The sequence below is a fragment of the Cynoglossus semilaevis genome, chromosome 10 (genome assembly GCF_000523025.1).
Source record: "Cynoglossus semilaevis isolate Cse_v1.0 chromosome 10, Cse_v1.0, whole genome shotgun sequence".
NCBI classification, from domain to species: domain Eukaryota; kingdom Metazoa; phylum Chordata; class Actinopteri; order Pleuronectiformes; family Cynoglossidae; genus Cynoglossus; species Cynoglossus semilaevis.
In genome coordinates this window covers 14,264,980-14,289,009 of record NC_024316.1, presented here as the reverse complement: position 1 = coordinate 14,289,009, position 24,030 = coordinate 14,264,980, and the positions used below count along the sequence as shown (strand labels likewise).

Below are 24,030 nucleotides of genomic sequence, written 5' to 3'. Positions count from 1 at the left end.
GCCCTATGGGTTCCATGGAGGTACTGCAGCGGAGTCATTTTTTTAAAGAAAAATGTCCACACCTGTTATAAATAATAGAATAAATAAACTATTAATATACGATTTCGATATTATATGATTAATTTACGAAATACGATTTATTGTCGACAATGGCAACGTGTCAGTTGACAACTGTTTATAAATTGCACGGCCACCTACTGGCTATATTTTGCACGAGTTTGAAAAAAACATTTTTGTTTGTTTTTTAAAGCTTAGTTTTAACTGCAAAGCTACAGGAGAAGAGACATACTGTCCATACAGGATATTAGACCCAGGTTGATATAAAACACATTTTTGTTACAAAGGGAGACCCGGCTCCGTCAGTTTGGGGGCCGGAGGCTTGGTCTGAAAATCGTTGAAGACCCTGCCGTAGTACCTTCCAGCCTCTTTGTTGACGTGTGTGTCAGCACCAGCAGCACCAGCAGCAGCAGCAGCGCGTGTTCACGTCGTTTCACAATCATTTCGGACACTTCCTGCTTTGGAGAGCGGAGCTGCGGCGTGCACGTCCCTCTGCCTCGGGACAGTCATTGGTGTGACATGATATATGTGCGTTTCTGAAGCCCAGGACTGCAGTAGCTGCTGCTGCTGTTGGACTGTGACGCGTAGACTGTTTATATTTGGGGGGAAGAAAGAAAACGAGTCGCAGCGCTGCACTCTGAGTGCGCCACCGTCAGGAGGCACAGAACAGGAACAGGATTCAAACAGGTGTCCGGTGCGTCCCATCAGCCCCGAGGAGGAGGAGGAGGAGGTGAAGGAGGGGAAGAGGAAGGAAGCGGACAGAGAAAGAAAATTAAAAAAATAAATAAAACGACACGCGTGAATCTTGTTAATTAACAAACGGACAATTATGCCAAAAACGGTGTCATTTTTCATGTGTAAAACGAGCGCTCCTTTGACGGGAGCTTGACAAGAGGACTTCCCCCGTTCTCCTCCACCACCTCATATCTCCCCTTGTCCGTTCTCCCTCAGAGAAGGAAGAGGATGTGGTAGCAGAGGAGTAGAGAGGCGGTGACAGACATCACCCACGGGACAGGCCCACGGAGCCACGCTGCTAACAGGTGTGTCTGAGGAGGACACGCCGCTCCACAGCTGCACCGGCCCCGGTCCGACCCTAACCTGCTCCCACCTTCCAGTCCCACCTCCTGAAATTACGACCAAGCGGCGGCGGGTGTGGAGTTCCACTCGGTGCTCAGGGCATCCCAGTGTGCGCTTTTCTTTTCCTCTTTTCGGCGCAGATTTCCATTGGTGCGTAACAGCAGAGAGTTGAGAAGGAGGAGGAGGAGGAGGAGGAGGGAGACAAACGGCTAATTTGGGACTTTGTTGCGAGGTTATGTTTGGTTTCATTGTGGAAATTAAATTTCCGGACTTTATTCTGTTTTCGTGCTAAGCGGGACCTTCAGGGGTATTTCCTTGATTTATTTTTTATTTTTTGTACTACATGTAAAGGCTTCGCCACCGTTGGTCGAATTTAGCCTAATTTGAACGGACACAGCGTGCAGGCCTGACCCGTTCAAACAAAACTGTTCGTTATTTGAAAATGACAACGAAAAGGAGCAGCAGTGTGTCGGACAAGGTGGCCACTTCCACCTCCACCACCAGCACCACCAGCACCAACCACCAGCAGAGCAGCCGGAGTCCCAGCAGCTGTGGCAGCGCGGCTCCACCAGCGGCGTCCGAGGCGGTGGTGGCAGAGATGTTCGGTGAATTTCAGGACTGGTGCCTGAGGACGTACGGAGACTCCGGGAAGACCAAGACCGTGACCCGGCGCAAATACAACAAAATCCTGCAGACGCTGCTCGCCGGGGACGAGGAGCACAGCAACGGGATGTTCCTGCACGAAAAGAGCAACAGCCACTCCAACGCCAAATTTAAATTCTGGGTCAAGTCGAAGGGTTTCCAGATCAGGACTATGGCCGACGGCAAGAGCAGCTCCCCGGACAGACCGGTGCTCTATGTCCCCATCAAGGCGACGGTTAGTTCACCTTCCTGTTTTACTCTGTGACCGATTCTAACGTCCTCTGCTGGGCTCCCCTTATTTGCCTACGTGTGTGTGTGTGTGTGTGTGTGTGTGTGTGTGTGGCCTGCAGCAGTACAACTTTCTCTGACCGTGTTCTGCATCAACCACCTGTTTCAGCTCAGACCTGAATGTGTGTTTATTTGTTTTCAGTCTTAGTTAAGTAAACAGATTTAAACCGAATCAATTAGCAATGTAGTCGATTATTTTCATGAGCGATTACTCAATTAATCATTTTATTTTCCAGATCATTAAAAGGAACATGAACATCTTTTAAGTCAGTTACTCTCAGTGATGTCATATTGGCTCCATCTTAAAAAGAGACAAAAAAAGAAAGAAAGAAAAACAACTCGAAAAGTAATCTAAAAGGTAAAAAATAATCTAGGGATAAAATAAAAATAATTAATAGTAACAATGAGAAAATTATAATTTTTTTAAATTAACACAGGCGACTGACCAGAAAGCGAGCAGAACTTTTCACACAGTTTCCTGCTCACCTGTAAACAACGTGTACTTAAACTGTGGTGCTAATGCATGACCTTTGCTAGTATTTAAATGAAGTATTGGACCTGATATGGATACTCGTATTTGTACGACACCTAGCCATATCATCTACTTAAAGTTAAAAATCCATTCTATACTCTGTCTCCATAGAAGGGCTTATGATACCGACGTTAATCAAGCGACTTTAGCTGTGAGCTCACTAATGTGAAAACAAACCAAATCAATCCAATACCACCAAACCACATAGTTATATTTAGGTTGAATTAGCAAATAAGGTCTTGGTCGTTCATGTAGTACTGTGTATCAGGAAACAGAACTCTCTCTGTTTATCCTCACTTTATTCTACAATATTCAAAGCTCTGCCCCCTGGGTAATTGGCTCGGCCCTGGATTAAAGTGATATCAAGTCCTGATTTGTGAAGAATGATTGGGTTCAGTTCTGCTCTGCCTGCTGTATTATTTACCAAGAAAAAGACACCGTGACCCTGTCTTATAAAGTATGACTCAAGGTTAGACATGTTCAATGGCAAAGGAAAGTAAATGATGACAATCTGAGGGCACTGAGGTACAGCGCTGCCACCGAGACACTCGGTGTGGTTTGAAAAAAACAAACAAACTACTTTGCTATTGAATAAATGCCATTTAAAAAGTCAAGGAAACTCTCTTTCTCGCTCTCTCTTTTTTTAAATCCAACACTTTTTGTCCTGTATTTGGACCCTTCAGTGTCTATGTACTCTTAGCTGTGACCAGAAATTGATGGGATATAACTGAGTACAGAGAGTATGAACCTGGGCTGTATTCAGGTTGTTGATGTAAGACATGGGAAGGTTAGGTCGTCATGTTTTTGATATAAATATACTCCCTGAGTAGATTTGATGAGAAGTTTCCATCTGAAAAATGTCTTTAAAACCTCCATTTTTATTTATCCCTGCATTCACTTTGACTCACAAGATTTCCAGGCCTGGGTTTGCTGTTGAGTTCATTCCTTTTATGGCCAGTAGACTGAGCTGTTGCCAGCGTTGTCACTGTGAAGATGAAGGAAATATTCATGTATTCCTTTGTTGCCACTGAGGCTGGAGAATCAGAGCTGTGGACAATCGAAATCCCATGAGTCAATTATTCTAGGAGTGAAAGCACAGTCCCACTGGTGAATTAAACCAGTGGTCCCCAACCCTTGGGTCGGGGACCGGCACTGGTCCGAGGGTCTATTGGTACCGCACAGAAAGAATGCATAACTTACATTATTATTATTTTGAAAAATGACCGGATTCTCTCCGCCGCATCTGTCTATGACTCACACTTGATCCATGTCAAGATGATTGCCTCGGTCACATCTCTCACCTACATCCGCTACCTTCTTAAAAGTTCTGCTCCGGCCGCTAACACATAATACATTACCGCTAAATTGAATACCCCCAAGCTAGCAAAATGAACAAAAAACAAACTTGGTTTTTGACTTGTAGGATTGAAGCAGAAGTGTGAAAAGACATTTAATACACGCTTTAAGATATCGCAGTCTTGCTCAGATGTGGAGTTTATGACGTGAGCCTTTTTAAAGAGTCTGAAAACTGTTCCTCCATGTGGCAGTGAGGATCTCAGGCCCAGGACAGGTTCCCTTAATCACCTAAACACTCAGAGGCAAAGTCAGTGCAGTGGGTTTTTCTCTGTCACTACATCATAAAACCACTTCTAACACAACCTGTCCCTATAATTAGACAGGGGCTAATGGCTTTAAAATGGCTTCAAATGGCTTCAAAACCACAACTCAAAATTCAGATAATTTGCACCGTTATTTCACGTTACGGAATGTCAGGAAATTCACAGTGTTGTCAAAGTCGTATCAGTGTTTTCTTAAAAGTACACTTGCATGAAATGTTTAATTAGCGCAACTCTCAGAGTGCATAGTAAACCTAAAGATATAATTTATTGGCAAGAATCTGGCAATACGATAAGTATCACGATACAGGGAGAGTGATACGATATATTGCGATATACTGCTATAGGCTTGACGATGTATTGATTTATTTTAAACCATTTAATTGTAAGAAAACTGTCAGCAGTTAGTAAAGACAAAATGCTGTAACATGTTTGACATCAGGTTACTAAACGGAGCAGAGGGATCTACATTTGTAATCGCTAGAGAAGAAAGAAAAGCAGAGATAAATTAACCGAAGCCATGAATATTTGCATGTTAATTGTTAATTTAAAAAATCAATACAGTGCTGGAATACAGTGCTAGGATATTGTGAAATAAAATATTGCGATATTTCAGTGTATCGATAATTTCTTACAGCCCTAATAACAACAAAAATCATAATATGAAACATTTTTTCTAGATAATCTGGGAAATCTATATAAAACCGATGTGGAAAAAATATAAATAAATGTGCAGTAGATATAACTATTAAATGATCCTCTGAACTCACGATAAATACTTCTGTTTCTTTTGCTGCGTGAGTGCTGCACCTCCTTCTAATGTTTTTGTGGTGAGCATCGAAGGATGTGACGTGTGTGAGATCCAAACACCCATGAACCTTATGTAAACTCAGATGTGTTGTATTGTCAAACACAGTCTTGTACTTCCTGCAGCTACAGCATCAGAGTCGACGTTTATGGCACAGTTACCGAGTCATATTGTCCCTATGTACACAAATAAAAGGACATAAACCTGAAGAGGTCAGTCGTGATCCACTGACCACTGTTCACTTCCTAGACGTGTGCAACTTCACCCAGTATTTTCTTTTTTACCTGGCAGTGTTCCATATAGACAATAACTTTGCATCTAAGCACCAAAAAGAGAAATACTTTTTCTTTTGCCTGCCACTCTTCTTGCTGCCTTCAGGGGTCGCTACAGTGAATTATTAAAGAAGTCTGGTTTTTAACCATTTTTACTAGATTGTGCACTGCACATTTGCGGGGGACATATGACCAAGACAAGTGTCTTACAATGAAGAAATACAGTCAAGGTTTTTCAAAATAAAACCTTTTTCACACCCATTATCATCAAACTGGAAACAAAATTATATTAAATTTTTTTGTCCAGTACCAAACGACTCATGAACCTCTACTAGCCCGGGACCTAGATGTTGATAATCATGTTTATGTAACCACTACACCCATTGTTTCTAGAAGCTGCTTCTTTACACTTAATACTTCTTCATACTTTTTATGAATTGATTGAAATTTCAGAGTTTTCTGGCGACACCGTTGTAAACGTAGCACAGCTGTGGCTCAGTGTTTATGTCCTGCATCAGTTTGTGTGTATTTTTCCGTCTGACAAGACAGAAGAGGCCCATATGCACTGAACGGTTTGTCTAGTCAGCTGTCTGCAGGACTGGTCCCATGACAGGACAACTGCTGCTGTTGTGTTTGTGTGGTTTGAGGATGTGGGCGAGTGTGACGTGTTGCACCTGGACCTGTCGCCCAAAATGTATTTCCCCATAGTTCAACTACTCTTATGACACAGGTTGTTGATCTTGTGATGAATCAGAAGTTCACAACTTCGGCCTAATAACCACACATACTGTAAATGAGGAGGTGCCCTTTGACCTAGTCATTGTTATTGACCATCTTGGCATTTAAAACAATAAAAGATAGATTTTAAAAAGATATAAAATATGTAACTAAGCAGTGTTGAATTTGACCATATTGTTTTATATTTTATACTTTTCTTTATGTTCTACATTATTGGCCCCCTGAGGTTGAATCCCATTTTCTCTTCTGTCTTCTCAGACATGGCCGTCGACTGGGTATCGTGCCACGTTTACAGATTTTAAATGTCTTTAAATTTCAACCACTGCCTCTTCATTATTCGTTTTCTGAAGTACATTTTCCAACTTCCTTTTCTTATTTTGCCCACTTTCTGATCCGTGTCTGCCTCTTCCTCTCCTCCAACAACAACCAAATGCACCGTCCCAGACATCACGCTGTGTTTTTAAGACAATTTAATGCTGGATTCATTGAGTGACTGCTGGTGTTTTCCAAACAGGAAGCACTTGTTGACAGCCTAGCGTAGTGTTGCTAAAGAAGACAGAGATATGACTGAGAAGGAAAATAAGGGGCGGGTGGTTCTCAGTGTGAAGCCCATGTCTCCGATCTTTCTGCAGCGTCTGTGGTTCCAAATGGATTTGGGAAGCAGATCTGTGGAGAGCTCGGCTGAGTGGTCTCTCTGTTTGCAGTGCGAGGCTTGAGTCGCTCCGTTGGAGTGCTGATGCAGACAGGTTGTTGCGATGTGTAATTTCCGTGGCGAGTGAGAGGGGGCTTCAGCTGATGGTTGGCATGGCGACCGTGGGCTAATTTTCCAGCCGTCCCGTATCGTTTCATTTCATATTCAGATTAACATCAGTTGTGAAGCACAAGCCGTGGAATCCTGCAGCCAAGTTTATCTGGAGTCAATCTCTCTCTCTTCCCCACTCAGACTCAGTGCCTCTCAGTCCCGGGAGCAGCAGCAGCAACAGCAGCAGCAGCAGCAGGTCTGTTGAGTCTGTTCAGTATCTGAAGACGTCTGTTTAGACAGAGGCAGAGAGAGCGAGAGCCTCTCATTTCTATATCTCTTAATATCTTCATATGCACTTCTGAGCCTGGTTTCTTTTTTGGGTGGGGGAGGGGCACCCTGTGGCCCACCAGTTGAAGGCTTGTGATAAACATATAAATCATTCAGAGTTCTGTGTCAGTGTGAGCGGACCACAGTCTCACTGCTCAGTCTCTTTGGCCCAACACTGTAGAATACATCATACCAGAGGTGTGAAATATATTACTCACCAAAATACCTGGTACTTGTCATGTAAACCAGGATTTTGTTCAGGGTTACAGTCAAAACTGTAGCCTGGCTTTTAATATACTGAGTGAAACTACTGCATGATGTCACACAGAAGTTTCAGTTTGGCTAATGACATCACAGATAGTTGCACAGATGTGTGTGTGTGTGTGTGTTAGAAGAGGTGACGATCTAAACTGGTCACTGTGGTTTGGACCATTTTATTAATAGACTGTCACTAACTCAACGCAGACAACTCCGATTAAATCAGAAAAATGGTCAGAAATGCAACAGCCTGCTGTTAATCAGAAGTAATGGGGCTAATCAGAGGTTGACATGAAATATTAATGAGGTACAGTGAGACAGAACTGCTGCAGAGGTTTTTTTTTAACACCCTTTCTGCATTAATTGGTCTGTGTCTGTTTTATCACAACCTCCTAACCCTTTGGTTTGACGTATTTGTTCAGTAATATCTTTATTTAACTCTGTCATGCATTAAACAATGGACTGGGTTAATTGGACACAGTATTTTTCTGAGATAATTCTCAGAATACATATATATAAATATATGTATGTATATGTATATATATGCATATAGATGTATATGTGTACATATACATACATATATCCATATATATGTATATATATTTATATATAAACATATATGAATATATGTATATATGTGTGTACATATATACATACATATACATATAGTTATATGTATATATACATGTATATGCGTATATGTATATATGTACACACATATAGACATATATTTGTATATATGTATAGATATATTTATATATAAACATATCTGTATATATGTATAAATATATTGCTTTAATTTTTTCCTTACACTGAACCTGCAATAGCCAAAAGCAGCCTTTGTATACAACCCCACCCTCTGCCCAATTTAACCAATCAAATTCTATCTGCTTTATCTCATAATCTAATGGGATTATTTTACAATCGTAGCAGTATATAGTGAGCTAAACAGTGTGTTTGTTCAACTTAATCCTTATTTGGTCGCTGTCAGAGTTAGTAGTGCAGTTTCCATTGTCTTAGTTCCTAGTTGAAAAAAGGAAATGAGTGAGTATCTCTGGGGTCTAATAATAGTTGGTACGTAGACACTGGTGTCACATAGATGTACTGTAACGACTGCTTCTCCCTCTCCACTGGCCGTCGTCTGGAACTGTGGTCAAAAAGCTTTGCTTTGAATGTGACACGTGCGCTCGGCGCGGCCGCCTCAGTAAACACTAAGTTCGAACCAGTCTGCTGCTCCTCCTACACTGTTCTCACTCTGCCAAAGCCATCATTATGCAGATCCCCTAAATTACTGCTCATAATGCTCCCCTCCTCCCTTTTTATGATTAGTTTATCTCCACCAAAACAAAGCTCAAATGGGTCAGCAGAAACCGGCGATGTGAACAGATGAGGACTGCAGTCCTGGGTCAGCGAGACTCTGATGGAGCAGTGCTGACATGGAAATGACTCCAATAAAGCCGGCTTGTCTGCGCTGTTATCAGCCCCGCTGTGGGAAATGGTATGTTTAGGTAAACAGATGGATGAATGAATCCTCTCTCCTTTCTCTCTCTCTCTCTGTCTTTCCCTTTGTCTCTGTAGATAAGAGTGCTGTCCTGTACATCTGCGGCAGCAGCAGTGCATGTGTCTGTTGAAGGAGCAGCAGCTTAATTGGGGCAGCCCCCTTTATTAGGTCTCAATGGTCTCTGCAATGTCAAAGAGTCTCTTATTCTGTCATTATAAAAACCTTAATTTGACAGAAATTGGTGGGACCCTGTGGGTGTGTATGGGGGGGTGGAGGTCAGGGGGGAGGAGCTTCTCTTACTCCCTCGTCCACCCTGACCTGTGTGTGTGTATGTGCGCACCAGAGGTTATATCAGGGGCAGATCTTGGGTGAACCAGCGGACAAACTACAATAGAGATTTCAGAACAGCATCTGTGGTGAAACTGCCCCGTCCACAGCAGAAAATGAAATGGCTTCTTGGATTTTTTCTTTTGTAGTTGGATGAATTATCTTATGAACAAAATCAATGCTAAATTTCGTTTTTCAAAGGATAACAAAAACCAAAAAAAAAATCATATTTGTCCTGTTATATTCAACAGAGAACAGAGGGCTAATAAAAATCAGTTTTTTTTAATATTCTATTCTTTCTTATTTTCTACAGCAGGGGTGTCAAACTCACTTGGTTCAGGGGCCACATACAGCCTGTGTAGATCACAGTACAATCATAGCATAATTACCTATGAATAAAAATAAGTCCATGTTTTGTTTTTTTTGTTTTCATGCAAAAAAGTAAGTTTATTAGAAAATATTATTATTATTTAATGAGGTTTCATTGACAAAACATCACAAACATTGTGTTTATTAATTTTCTTTTAACTTTAATTCAACAAGTGGGCTGTATTGAACCTCATAGTGGGCCGATTTTGGCCCACAGGCTTTATATTTGACACCCCTGTTCTAGAGTAGCTACTGCTCTGGTACTGGTACAAAACCACATCTCGTCCACACCTCGTCTGTGTGACACCTGTGCAGAGGAGTGACAATAGAAGCTGCTTCTGTGGCAGAGCCTTGCTCGTTATGAAGTGTTCGTGTTCGTCTGCTTCACACGTCGCCTCCGTATTGTTATGTATGTTATTTCAGTACATCCAACTTTTACTCCCTTCACAGGAGACGGTCATTTTCTCACCCTACAGTTCTCTGTCTACTGTTAGCGGCTGTTTTTGTCTCCCTTCTTCCTTCCTCCAGTTTTTCTCACTCTGTGTGTGTGTGTTTGCTGTCTGTTACTGACACAGGTGCTTACACACACACACACACACATAACATAACTTGCGACTTGAGAAAAAAGTGGAAAAAACTCCCTTCAAACGGCTCCTGTGCACGGTGTGTTCGAGACCCACCGACGGCTGGAGACCATTACTGGTGATTATTTCTCCACGTGTTTTATTTCAACTTGAAGCTGTTAAAAAAAAACGTTTTAATTAATCTGTGCAGATCAAATCAAATCAGCTCCCTGTCTTGTATTGTCTTCTATTTTTAAAATACTAGTGTGACACGAACACACTGTACGACGAACAGATGCTGCAGCCGCTCTGATTGAACCGCCTTATTAAAGCAGCCTGTTCATGTGTCTGACACCTGCTCACACTGCTGTGTTTGACTCCAACTCCAGCGCTAAAAAAAGGACCAAAAGTTCCCACAGAGGGAGGAAAGTGTCCGTCTTTTAATTAGTTTTGGTAAAAAAGCCAAATGTGACTAAGTTCTGTGAGCACTTCTAAAGATCACGAAGCTGAATTTAGATGGTTGCCATGCCTTCAGAGATTTAGCAGGAGAAACAGCTCGGTGTCTGCTCTGCACACACACACACACACACAGACCGAGCTCTTTGTTCGGCGAACGCCATGAACCCAATCACAATTATTAAAAGAAACCTCGGTAAACAGATACAATCAAAACATCACAAAAACTAAAATGACAATTTGAAATTGTACATTGGACAAAACTTTTTATATCAGTCGTGGAATCATTTTCCAGTTCCTTATGGTAAAATGTAAATAATCCTACAGTGAATGCGTTGAAATGCAGTGAAGTTTGGATAACATCAAAATAAATCCATTCATCACGTTGATTCATTTTTTAAACCAATCAGAGATACTGTTAATGTGTCTTTAAACTGATGACAGACACACACACACACACACAGACCGAGCTCTTTGTTCGGCGAACGCCATGAACCCAATCACAATTATTAAAAGAAACCTCGGTAAACAGATACAATCAAAACATCACAAAAACTAAAATGACAATTTGAAATTGTACATTGGACAAAACTTTTTATATCAGTCGTGGAATCATTTTTCGACGGTTGACAAACCGACTGACACAACTGTCAAATTGATAGTAAAGGACTGTAGAAGAAGTAATGGGTTGAAAGATACACTCAACGTGTTCTCAAAGCTGTCATCAAGATGTACAGTACTGACGAAAAACCATCGACTACATTTCTGCATTTTTCCATGTTAATCATTCCATCATTTGGATTATTAATCATGATTAATCGACAGGATGAACCAAAGGCCCTAGATAAGATATTGTTAGTGTTTCATCATCATACTATGATTTTTATTCTGAATCACTATCATGTTTTTTACAGCAGGAGTTGAACACTAAAATGAATCAATGTCCCCTTCTGTCGTTCTCATATTGTCAGTCATTGTCAGTCATTGTCAGTCTGTCAGTCAAGTGCAGTGGATGAAGTAGATCCTGGGCTGTGGTGTCTGTTATCAGGACTCTTCAGACTGGTGACAACCTTGACTTGTGGAGCTGATACCCTGCACATGTTCTCAGACGTCTCCTCGCTTCTGTTTAATTCAAACACAGACAGCCGGCCAGTCGTAGTCACACAAATATTCTCCTCCATCACCAGAAGAATAAATCCATAACATCATATCACAGCATCCGATGTGGGCCACAGACCAGTGGAGTCAACCAAGAATATGACCTGCACGCCAGGAATTTAAGGTTCTACTACAGGTGTACTGTAGTATTTTAATGAAAGTTTTCAACGTGACGCTGTGGTAACGAGTCGTTCAGAGGTCAAAGACCAGACTGCACTCCTGAAACTGGCAGTTTTTAGTTCAGTGATGGTATTTCTCTCTTCTTTTCGCTCTATCTCTCACTCATACACACACACTGCCACACGCACTTTGAGGTTTTTTTTTTTTTTTTTTTTTTACACTGCTCTCCATCGTCCTCCTCTCTCTCAGTGTTCTCCTGTTGCCATGGTGAGCAGCTCCTCTGGCCACAGTCAGGGTGGAAAGAAATTAACAACAGTCTTAATTACACTGCAAGGCTTCAATTTCCACCTTCGTCCCTCCTGTGTCGTCCTCCTCCTCTTCTGTCTGTTCGTCCTCCCCCTCCTCCCACTCCTCATCCTCCCCTGACCTTCTCCTCCCTGTCATCACTCCCTTCTCCCACCTATAAGGCAGACTGGCATATTAACACCATGCAGCCACCAGACATAATTAATCAGACCAGTCGGTCACCGTTGTCCCGCTGCGATTATGAACATCTCCGAAATGGTTTACTCGGCTGCTTATTTGGGAAGAGGCCTGGAAAAGAGAATATCCATAATAATTAAGTTTCGGGCTCCGTTGTCTGATGGTTTTAGAACAAAGCATCTGCAGGAAAAAATACTTTCGTAGCAGCAAGAAGAGAAGAAAACAGAGAATATGTTTGGTTGATTTGACAAACTAGTGTTTATTTATCCTCACATGTGGCCTCATTGTTCTGATGCTGACAGAGGAGCTGGCCCTCGGAGGGACTGAAACGTTGTTGCCCCTAAAACCTACAAACCATCTCATTCTCACTCTCAGCTGCGACGTGTTAGAAAACCGCAGGTTACCGCAACACGATCACGTTGGGAAAAAGTGCCGTGACAGAGGCAGGTGTCGCCGTGTGATGGTTTCCCCCCTCGCTGCTACTAATTGTTGATAATCACCAACACGTACTGAGCAGCATGTAGTCTGTAGTGAAAGGCTGGTGAGTGGCTCTGCACAGATTTAAACGGTTTAGTCATTCTCTGGGTGTAATGTGTTTCATGACTCACTGAAACAAAGAAATCATCATCAGAAAATCCTCAAACTGTCAGAGTCCTGGCAGCAACAGTGTCTGCTTACAAATCAGATCCCAACATGAGGATGAACAGCTGCTTCAGCAGGCTCGGAAAACCCTGCTGCCATTTCTGTGTAACTCTTAAAAATCTCCCCTGGTTTGACAGTTTGACCAAACTGAACGTGAGTTGCCTTTTTTCGCAGCATTGATTTTTGTCGACTTGGTCAGAACGTCTTGTCTTAGACCAGTGTTTCCCAAACTTTTTTTCTGGGGACCCATATTTTAAAAGTCACAAACCTTCATGACCCAAGTCAATAGACATTATTGAGGACAGAAACATTTTCACCCCCGTCCCCCTACGACCGACAACGCCGCGAATTGAAAGACCATAGAGAACCTGATAATGTGTTTATTTTTATCTTAACAAACCACTGTATGAGTTGCTGCCACCTAGTGACTGGAGGCTTGTTATCATTCAAGCATTACAGCAGTGGTACACTTATGTCCAGGGTGCCATATTCCATTGGAAGCCCCTCACGGCCCCCCTGGCACCTCACCGCGCACCTGCTCCACTATTTGAGAAGTACTGGTCTAGACCAAGACTAAAACTAAATATTCTAAATGTTTACCTACAGAACACAATATTGTTTGTTCAAGGCAGACAGAGAACTGAACAGACTCTGACTGTGGTTCATCTGAATTCCCTCTGTACGCAGCTCATCTGCATGTGATGGAATCACAGGACATGGACGTTCACGTCAGGGCTGAACCCAGCTGCAGTGAAGCAGGTGTCAGACACACCACACCACAGTCAGACACAGGACCGGTGTTTCACTTCAAACCACATGACAGTCTTCTGTGAACTGAGCTTCGGTTCATGTCGTATGCGTGAATTATGATCAGGTTAAGCAGCTCATATCGAAAATGGTGTGTGAAATTAGTCTGCAGCTGTCAGTTATAGGAGGTTAATTAAATTAGGAGAGAGGTCGCCGCGTTAAAATGTCAGATTCTAGTGAATAAAGGAAAAACTAATAGGATGGGAAATACATGAAGCCACGTCGAAGCAGTCATTTATAAATGTATTTTCAGTATTCTGGGTTAATGCAAAGAAAAATATACATTTTTAAGTAAGAATGTTTTATCTCTGTAACCTTTGCATTAAAAAAAACAATTCTTCACTTTCAGTTTTTTTTCCAGAGAAAAAGAAAATATTTTTAAAAATAATTTTACATGACTTTAAATGACTTTACTGGAATTAAATATTAAATAAGACAAGGACTAAACAGAAAACAGAAAAATAAAAGTAAATTTAGCCACATCTTAAAATAATTAGTCCATTAAGCATATATCTAGGAATTGTGATTTTCTTTTTTTCTTTTTTTTCATCTGTTGAGTGGAAACATTCACGCCATTTTGTCTTTTTAGCCTCTGTTAGCTTAGCTTCTGCAGAGGCTACCTCTTTGGCAAACTCACTCTTTTTTTTATTACTTGTTAAATAAGTTGTGTTTGAACTAGCAGATGTTTTTTCTCCTCAGAACATTCATTGTAGCTCGTATGCTAACAGCACTGCTCAGCTCAGTGTTTCACAGCATTTATCAGTCGATTTACCAGCCTGAATTACATTATTGAAAGAAACAAATAATAACAAACACATTGTCAAAAACATTTAGGGATCTGATAGTGTTTTTGAGCCATTTTTCTGGCCTGAGAACGAAGGGTTGACTCCTTTGAGCATATGAGGTACAGCAGTACAGGTACTGATCAGTGAAATATTTTTGTCTGTTACGTAGAGAACACCATATTTCCCTGCTGGTTCAGACCAGGATGATCTCTGAAGGGGGATACAGAGGAGGAGGAAGGGGAAAGATGGTCTTGTGGGACGACTGGATTCTCATTATCCTGTCTTTTCTCCTCCACTTTTCCCCCCTCGTTCATATACCTTCCCCCCTGCAAAAACACACACCCCCAACCCCCCAGCATCACTTCTTTAATTTCTGGCTGTCTGCCTAATAGAGTATTTTTCTCACACAGCACTGCTCACTCTCCCTCTCTCTCCCTCTCTCTCTCTCCCTCTCTCTCCGTCCCGCTGCCAACACTGTTGGATAATGAGCTCCGTCCTCCTGTGCATCTGTGGCTGTGTGTCTATGGCCGTCATAGTAATCACTTAGTCAACATTGTCACACTAATTATAACACAGTATAAATAATCAAACTGACGTCCAAATAAATTAACATTTACATTTAGTTTTACGATATAACAAACAAACCTGTGGATTGGTGAATAAAATAAAGATAAATAAAAATAATCATAATCTTTATGTATCTTTATTCAAATCACTGATCCAAAGATGCACCAATGTTGCGACACTCCATAGTTAGCTTCTAAGATTTACAGTTTACGTAATGTTTGCATAATTGTATATTAGTAAGAAATACACTCACTCTTACTATTTGAACATGTGGCATGAAGCTGGAAACGAACAAAGAAGTCGAGCTTTCACACTCACCAGTAGCTAACTTGCTGTCGGCTAATGTGAAAACAACAAACCACATGATACTGCGTTAGAAAAAAAAAACCTAATTAAAACAATAGTTTTGTTATTTCTGTCAATTAACGTTCGTACCACACCAAGCACGATTCATTTTGACTCTCCAGTTGAACTGTAGTCGTCGCTCAACCTGACCCGTCCGTGTCAATGTTCTGGCTCACGTTAGTTTTCTGTGCCGAGAGGTTCACAGTGATAGAAATGGACAGAAAAATTAGTGTCTAATTACTGTCTTGACAGCCGCTGTCTCGTCCATCTGTGTATGAGCCAGCTTTTGTCAAAATACTTCAGCCGTTTACCTTCATGATCGTGAAGCCGCTCGACTGTAGCGAATTACAGGACAGACAACATGGTTGTAGAACCAGCTGTGGATGGTCTTCTCCTTTACTTGGCTGCTGTTTCAGTTCATGCCTGAACTGAGAGTCGTTTGTAGTTGGTAAAATAGTAAATATTCCTACATATCCCCGTACTTTCTACCAAAGTTGTAACCAGATGTCAACACCTTGCTGCAGGACAGGACCACACTGGTGCGGTTACTATGTTCCAGCCTCATGATCTACTAAAATTATCCCGTGACCCACTTTTGTGTCACAAGCCTCCTTTTGAGAAGTGCAGGACTAGGAAACGCAAAAACTGTTGTCGACCTTTACTACTTCCATTTCTCCTGTAATTAGCTCTTCGATGTGTTTGGAGAGTGTTTGTCACATTATTGGCTAATTAAATATCCAACAGGTTATTTGGCTTAAAAAACAAAAGAAGAAGAAAGGCTCAGGTTGTGTTTACTTCGAAGGTTGACATTTACAGAATCTCCTAACAAGACAAACAACAGTATCGGTCGTTTGTTCACATTTTACAAAAAACCTCCTTTCACAAACTTTTGGTGTCAGCCTAATAATAACTGTAGCGCACGCTGTCGTTGTAAAGGTAACATAAACTCATAATCAGGTGGGAGGACGCGGAAGTCGAGCACAGAGATGGCTCATCAAAACACATGAATACTAATATTTACTGAATAAATATTGAATATTGTAGAAAGGCAGCCACCTGGTGACCGGAGGCTTGTTATCATTCAAGCATTACAGCAGTACACGTGTCCCCTGGCACCTCACTGCTCCTAGAAAGATGCAGCAAATACGAGGGTGAAGTTGAAAAAAAAATTTTTTTATGTTTGATGATTGATTTGATGTTATTTTTTCACATTTTCATTTATGTTTGATGATTGTTATTTCTTCACATTTTGGAGATAGATAAAGAAAAACCATTTGAAAGCCTCACACGCATTTCAAACTTACGTATTGTTGTCATAATATATTACAATATTATATCAAATGACACAAAATAAGGAATTTCCAGTGGTGGAACAGAGGACATAAATTCACACGATATAAAAATTTTAAACTGCTCCTGAAATTTGCATAACTGCCTTAGGTAGAAGAGTGGAGTGACAGTACGTTGTTTTGTTCGCATCAAGCCGGAAAAATTAACTTTGACAAAATGTCAAACCTGATATCTGTAAAAACCTGACGCAGACATGACTGATTGGATGTATTAGTCATGAATGGGTTTTGTTGAATGTTAATGTTAGGTCTGTTAGAAAATGAACAGGGATTTTTTTTTAAAATGTATAAAATACTTTTTTATACAGTTATTATTGCAGGAGCAAAAATAACTTCTGCTGTAGTTCACTGACAGTCTGTTGGGGAGATTCAGGAGGCACGAGCATATGTAGTGGAGGCGGCTGAGGACTGAAGGCCAGTGTAGAAGTTCAGGAGGAGGCAGGAGTCGTGACAGAGGCCGTAACAAGTGTGAGCTTTTGACACTGAATGTCCACAAGTGTGTGGGCAGTTTCCATGATCTCTTCATATTAATAGAATCAATTCTCTAATTCTCACAGGCTGAGTTTGTTTTTGTCTGCAGGATATCACCTCCCTGAGTGTGTCTGTCAGAAGAACGTCCACCTCCCTGAGTGTGTCTGTCAGAAGACCGTAAACGTATGCTCTTATTGAGGATATCGATGATAGGGCTACTAAATGTTACAAAAATAAATCAAATTTTTACCAATTTTACCAAAGTCATAGACCACGTGATGAGGAATGGTACAAATCTTTGCATTCACTTTTTTGGCCAACATTTTTTGCATCACAAAGAATGGTTTGCCTTCAGTTCAAAAGAAAAATGTAGTTCATTTATTTCACCTACGTCTAATGTTACGTGTATTGTAAAGCTTTCACTCAGAATTGCCAAATCCTAACGACAAGCAGTAGAAACGCTGCTGTTATTTGAAGGTTGTGTGTGTGTGTGTGTGTCTCCAGGCTTGTTTCCCGGCTCTGTGTCTGCCTTGGTTGGTGTGCATTCACTCAGCCTCAGGTGCATGATGTGTTTGAGACCCGGTGGCTGAAGGTCGACCGCTGCAGGACTGAATGAGTTTTCATTGTGTGTCGGTGTTCCCGTGTGTGTTCGCTGGTTGAAGTGGACGAGGAGGAGGATCAAGAGCAGGGTGGCTGTCGGTGGAGGTGGAGTAGAGGGGAGTCTGCAAGGGGCAGGTAGCTCGCACTGGATGGACCAGTATGTTTCCTAGCAACAGGATCGTTTGGAAAATGCAGTGGAGAGATGAACAAAGGGAGCGAGCCCACAAAAAAAGCAGAGAAAGTGTATGTGTGTGTGTGTGTGTGTGAGTGAGGGAGAGAGAGCCAGAGAGAGAGAGAGAGATGTGGATGGTGGAATGTGAAGGTGCAGCAGGTCAGAGGATATAGATAGATGCTCAGTATCAAAGGAAGTGGTCAATGTTAAAGAATGATGATCCGTATACCGAGCAAAAAAAACCAAAAAATAATGTTATACTACAGTTTACAACTTAATGTTAGATTATTTGTTTGTTTTGTTATCATTACTCATCATCTGAAGCTATTCATTTTTAGTGGTGAAAAAAACTTACGGTACTAGTGCAGTTACAAGTGTTTGATATATGCGTAAAAACAGATACAAGCAAGTACCAGTACTGACACTTCTCTAGTTTGGGTTTCAATGAAAACAAGGACCTGAGGCAGTATTTAAGTATTAAACAAAAAAAATCTATAAACCTAAATTTTTGTCACATTAGAAAATGCAGCATAAAACTAAGTATAAAGTAAATATAAAATATAATTTTTGATTATAAAAATGTTCTGCATAGTTAACACAGCGAGGTGGACAGAAAGTGAGCAGAGCTTTTGGATTATTATTATTCCAAACACTTGTCAACCATCCAGGGAGGAAAGCCACACATCTCATTAGACACTTTGTTAGTAGTAATGAAAACAGTCAGGTTTTCGTTGTTTACCTGGACGACACTTGGTCCTGGCTGCAACACAGGAGGGACATGTATGTGTGTGTGTCTGTGTGTGTTCAGTCTGGGACCATTTCTTTGTGTTTGTGTGTTCATTCAAGTGTGTCCTGCAGACAGCCAAGCAACTGACCCTCAGTCCGGCCATTATTGGCTGGGCTAGTAGGCAGTGTCTGTGTCTGGAGCATGTTGTCGTGTCCTGTCCTGTCTGTTATGCCTTCAAGTGTCCCCTGAATATACACACACACACACACACACACACAGTCCACATAGCTGCATGCGTGTGCATCTGTGTATGTGTGTGTCTGCTCTGCCTCCTAGTGTCCCCTCAACACCAATCGACAGACACACTCCCACCCTCAGCCCGTGGCCCACATAACTGCGTGTGTGTGCTGTCACATACACTACAGTCCTGGGCCAGTGATTTGCCCTGTAACTGCAGTGAGCAGAAGTGGGGCAGGTGTGTGTTTGTGTGCTTACGCACATCTTTGTCCGTCACATCAATTTGTGTCTGAGCGTGTGTCTTGATTTACAAATATTCAATCGCAGTACAGTACAGTTTTGATGTATTTTTTCCTTGTACTGTATACGGAAGTGTATTCTCTCAGTGTGTGTCTGTGTGTTGGTTTTATGTCCAATGATCAGACACATTATTCAGACGGTGGAGGAAAAAAAACATGCCTGGTTTTTTCACTTTGTTTGTGTGTGTGTGTTCTTGTCAGTTTGTCACAGAGCAGCTTTATACTGGGGAACAGCACTAGCTGCACAGTTTCCATAATTGTATTTAACACCAAAGGTTTTTAACCATAATCGACTTGATGAAGAGCAGTGGTGATTTGTGGCGGCGTGTGACGAAGGTCGTTCCATTATTTGACTTACTTTGACTTAGAGGTAGATGAAGCTCCATTTTACTGCAGTACAACCAACTGCCAACCTTGACTCTGTACTGTTTAACCTGAGTGTTGCAAAGGTAAAAAGGAGTTTTTCATATTCAGGGTTTGTTCTTCATCACCTCTGGATCTGTTGTGTCTGAAGAATCTTTAAAGTCCAATATATTCAGTTAAAAGTTTTCCTCTTTTTTTTTCCTCAATAACCTCAAAGCACCACAGGTCACACTAACCCTTTCACACATTTTCATACATTTTCATACAGCATCTGATAATCATCCATTGACACACTGTTAGTCTGCTCCACATCCAAGGACATCACAACATGCCGACCTTCTCTGCCTTCACAGCCTAATGAAAGAACACTTATAAATAATGCAAAGTATGCTGTCAATGGTCCCGTCTACAATTTTTTTGGGGGGGTGGTGGGGGAGAATCCATTAGTATTCAAAGAAATTGAATAGAAAATAAATTAGCTGCTGCATGATGGCGCTTCACTCAGATGAAAGTTTCTGTTTCACCCAAACAAAATAAACAAAAAGAATCCACCTGAACACTCTCAGGCTTTATGAACTGAGCATGTGTCACACAAATTGCAACAACAATAGTTATATGACTTATATATTTACCTATTGACATCATTAAGACTCAACCACAAAGTCTTCCATCCTACACAATGTAAGGTTGGTGTGTAATTAATTCAAGTACTTACTGTTTTAAATGAAAAACTGAAGGAACTGCTCACTTGGTTGGTAGAAGTGTTCTACAACATCATGTCAACGGGAGAAAAATCTGGAGGAAATGTTGCAGCAGCTCATGCAAGAGATTTTTGAAAAATGATAATTTACATTAATACTGAGTGTAAAAAATTTAGATTTAAAACAATACACCAAATGTACAATAGAACAAAATAAAAAAATTATATAAACTACAATACACCAAATGTACAATAGAACAAGATAAAAAAAATGTATAAAAAGAGCCAAGTGTAAAATGTAAAAAAAAAAAGTGACTGGACGGATGGATGGATAGAGGGGTGGTTGGATGAATGAATGGATGTTCGGATGGATGAATGGATAATGGGAGACGTGCATGTGACTTAATGCTGCATGTAGGTGACAACTGGAACAGGCATTAAGAATTTGGTTTGTCATCAGCCAGGACCTGATTGGATGGTTGTGTCACAGTTAATTGTTGTCTTTCCTCTGGATGAGATCTATTGTTTTATAGTCTTGACATTATGGTCCACTAGAGAAGGTGTAGAAGTGAAGCTGTGTGATTGGTTTGAAATGGAAAAAAAAAATCCTGTAGACCTTTGTCCATGTTTAGAACTTCACCATCTAACCCTAGTTTAGGGACAAGTCCTATCATTCCTTATGTTCAGATGAAGATGAAGACGCTGAAATTCAGCGAACTTTGTTGCAGGTAACAGTGAATAACACCATGGCAGTTGTTCTCCTCTCCTCTCCTCTCCTCCACTCTACCAGCATCATCAGCAGGAGCAGATAGAGACCATCCTCCCAACTGTCTTTCTTCTCCTCACTCACACCTTGCTCTTGCTCTAGGCCTAGTAGCTGTAATGGCATTGGGAATGGGCGGGGGAGGGGGGGAAGGGGGAGGTAAGAGCAGGGGTGCACATTAAAAACATCCCCTCTGTGATAAGCTGCAGCTTGTTACCATGGCAACGCCTATTACCTGCACCCCGAGACAGGGGATGGAGGGAGAGAAAGTCAGAGAGAGGTAATGGGTCAAGAGATTGTGTCCTAATGGTGTGTGTATGTGTTTTTAAAGATGTGTGTTTTTCGTTATGTCCGTGTGTGTGTGTGTGTGTGTCTAACCTAAAGACTTTAGTTCATTGACTCTTCATTATATGTTCTATATCTGCTAAATGTTGCCATGCTGAGAACACATCTTTGCAGCAGTACACGCGCACACACACACACACCTGCGCACACACACACCTGCGCACACACACAGACTGTCCGACTGGTATTCTTTACACAGACATTTTTGCGGACACCCTAACAGTACTGTCTGTACTGACTCTGTCCACACAGAAACTCAACAGGTTAAATTATAGAACATTCAATCAGGACAAAACCTCTGAAAAAATAACTCTGTAATTGATTGAACAAAATGATGCAGTAACTTTACAGAGAAAATACATTAGTGTGTAGGTGCCTCAAAATAAGGCCCGAGGCCCAAGACTGAGGACTCTCTGTCTGTAGAAGAACAGTCACCAGAGCATAGAAAGCTTTGGACCAAAAATAAATCCATGAAGAGACCTTGTTGTTGAGTGTGTGATCCCGTCACTCAGTCGTCACACAGGAACCTTCTAACTCATCTCTGTTAGTATGTACTCCGAGACTTTTCAGCCTCGTCCTCCTCCTCTGTGTTCCAGCAGCTTTACAATAATTTGTTCAATCCTTGCTCTTCTTCTTCTCTCTTCCTCTCTCTCTTTTGCCCTCTGACTTTCCCACCCTCACCAAACCAGAAGAACATGTTGCACTCCCACCTCTAGTGGTGATAAGGGAGGATCCCTGGTCTTTCCGGTATTCCCAGGACTGAGAGTGACTTGTGTGTGTGTGTGTGTGTGTGTGTCCTTTGGGGATCTTTGTTAATAGTCACTCAGCAGGTTGTAGCCTTTCTTCCTGGCTGCTCAATCATTCAGGGTTAATTATACAGTACACCATAAATTGGCTTCACATCATTTAACATCAGAGGAATGTGACATGTTGGAGACAGTGAAACATTTTTATTACACTTCAAATACCTACAAGAATAACAGGAAGACTACGTCCTGGTGGTTCATTCATAATACAGTTAAAGTTGTAGTAATGTAAAATAAAAAGAAGGTCAGGAAGTAAAAGAAGTTCCATTCATCCATAGTATTCATATCTAACACTGACATCCTGGTCACTCCCAGCTGTAATCATATATTTTATCATTACTCACCGTTCATTTATCCCTTTGTCTGTTGTTCAAAAGATACATTTTCAGTTTATCATTTTTATCTCTGTTTCTTAGAACATTTTAATTGTTCTTTTGTCTTTTAATGGTCACAATAAAGTATTTTTCAGGTTCTTCACTTTATAAATTCTATACAATAAGCTTAGCTTATTGTTAAGAAATGTATAATTAACACGCAGTTTTATGTAATAAAGAAAAATTTCAATTTACAATTATATGACTCCTGTGATTGTTTTCTCTTGTAGTTTCCCGGGCTCTTCTTGCTCACTTCCTGTGGCTCAGGTGTCTCCTCTCACTGTGTGTCAATAACCAGTTTATTTTTTTATTTTTTTATCTTGAAACAACTGTAAAACAAAGAGAAGAGAATAACACCCTCGTTTATTCTTCTTTGTCTGTTTTCAGTGTGTCGACAGCGTGTCTGGTGTTGATTCTTCACTCAAACGTGTAGCAGTGGTGGAGGATTTCTTCGACATCATCTACGCCATGCACGTAGAAATCAGCACCGATCCTGGAAAAGCACCGAAACACGCCGGACAGAAGAAAACCTACAAAGCTGTAAGACCGACACTGCTACTTTTTCAAATGTCTATTTTTTTCTTTAGTATTTTCCCCCCATTTTTGTTGTAAAACTTTATTAATGTGAGCTGAAAAACACACGGGCAACACTTCTCCCTTCCCGTGGTGACTTTTCGCGGCTTAGAGACAGAAGTGTCATCTGATAGGTTGATGTACTGCTAGAATGGTTTTGATTGGCTGTTGTTATTTATTGACTTTAGACTTTAACTGAAAAAAAGTTCTTTGAAACGACTCTCCTAGAGAAAACGTTTGTGCCAGGTTTGTGACATAATATATCGAATTACTTTTAAAATTCATACATATTTAATTTCATTTCACTCGTTCATTTACGGTTCTATATCAAAGTTCTGCTTTTAATTTGTTTCATGTAGTAATTCTAGTTCTAAAGCTAAAAGAAAAAAGCCTGTACTGATGGCCGTGCGCTGCTCTGCTCTCTCTGTTGCTAACACTGCCCTCTGTTGGCCAAATTGACTTACCGCAGGTTCTTTTTAGATTTACGACTTTCCATTAAAACCATCTTCGAAAGAGGTGAAACGAATCCCCGCTTTATGGTTAAGTTATTTTTATCTAGTTTTTTGTAAAATGTACTCTTCAGATTTATGTTTTACTCTTCTGCTGCGTACTTGTACAATTTATGTTAAATTAAACGACACATCACTTCAAAAATTAAAAGGTAACATTTGCCACACACACTCACACAACCCGATCCACCCACACTGTCTGTTTCCCAGCCTTCCTTTGTGTCTGCCGTTCTGAATAAATATGATTAATACATTTTCCTGA

General features: G+C 41.0%; 1 protein-coding gene across 2 annotated transcripts in view; it reads left to right on the top strand.

Annotated features, from left to right (window-relative positions):
• The first annotated feature begins 259 nt into the window (after window positions 1–259).
• The window catches only part of LOC103385166 (nucleolar protein 4), an 83,436-nt gene continuing 59,665 nt past the window's right edge, over window positions 260–24,030 (top strand). The window contains exons 1-2 of one of the 2 annotated variants that reach the window (XM_025058962.1): window positions 260–2,011; window positions 23,074–23,226. In XM_025058962.1, coding sequence (XP_024914730.1) covers window positions 1,577–2,011; window positions 23,074–23,226 — 588 coding nt within the window. In that variant the 5' untranslated portion in view covers window positions 260–1,576. The remainder of the gene's footprint in view (window positions 2,012–23,073; window positions 23,227–24,030) is intronic. The other variant, XM_008318955.3, reaches the window with a different exon arrangement.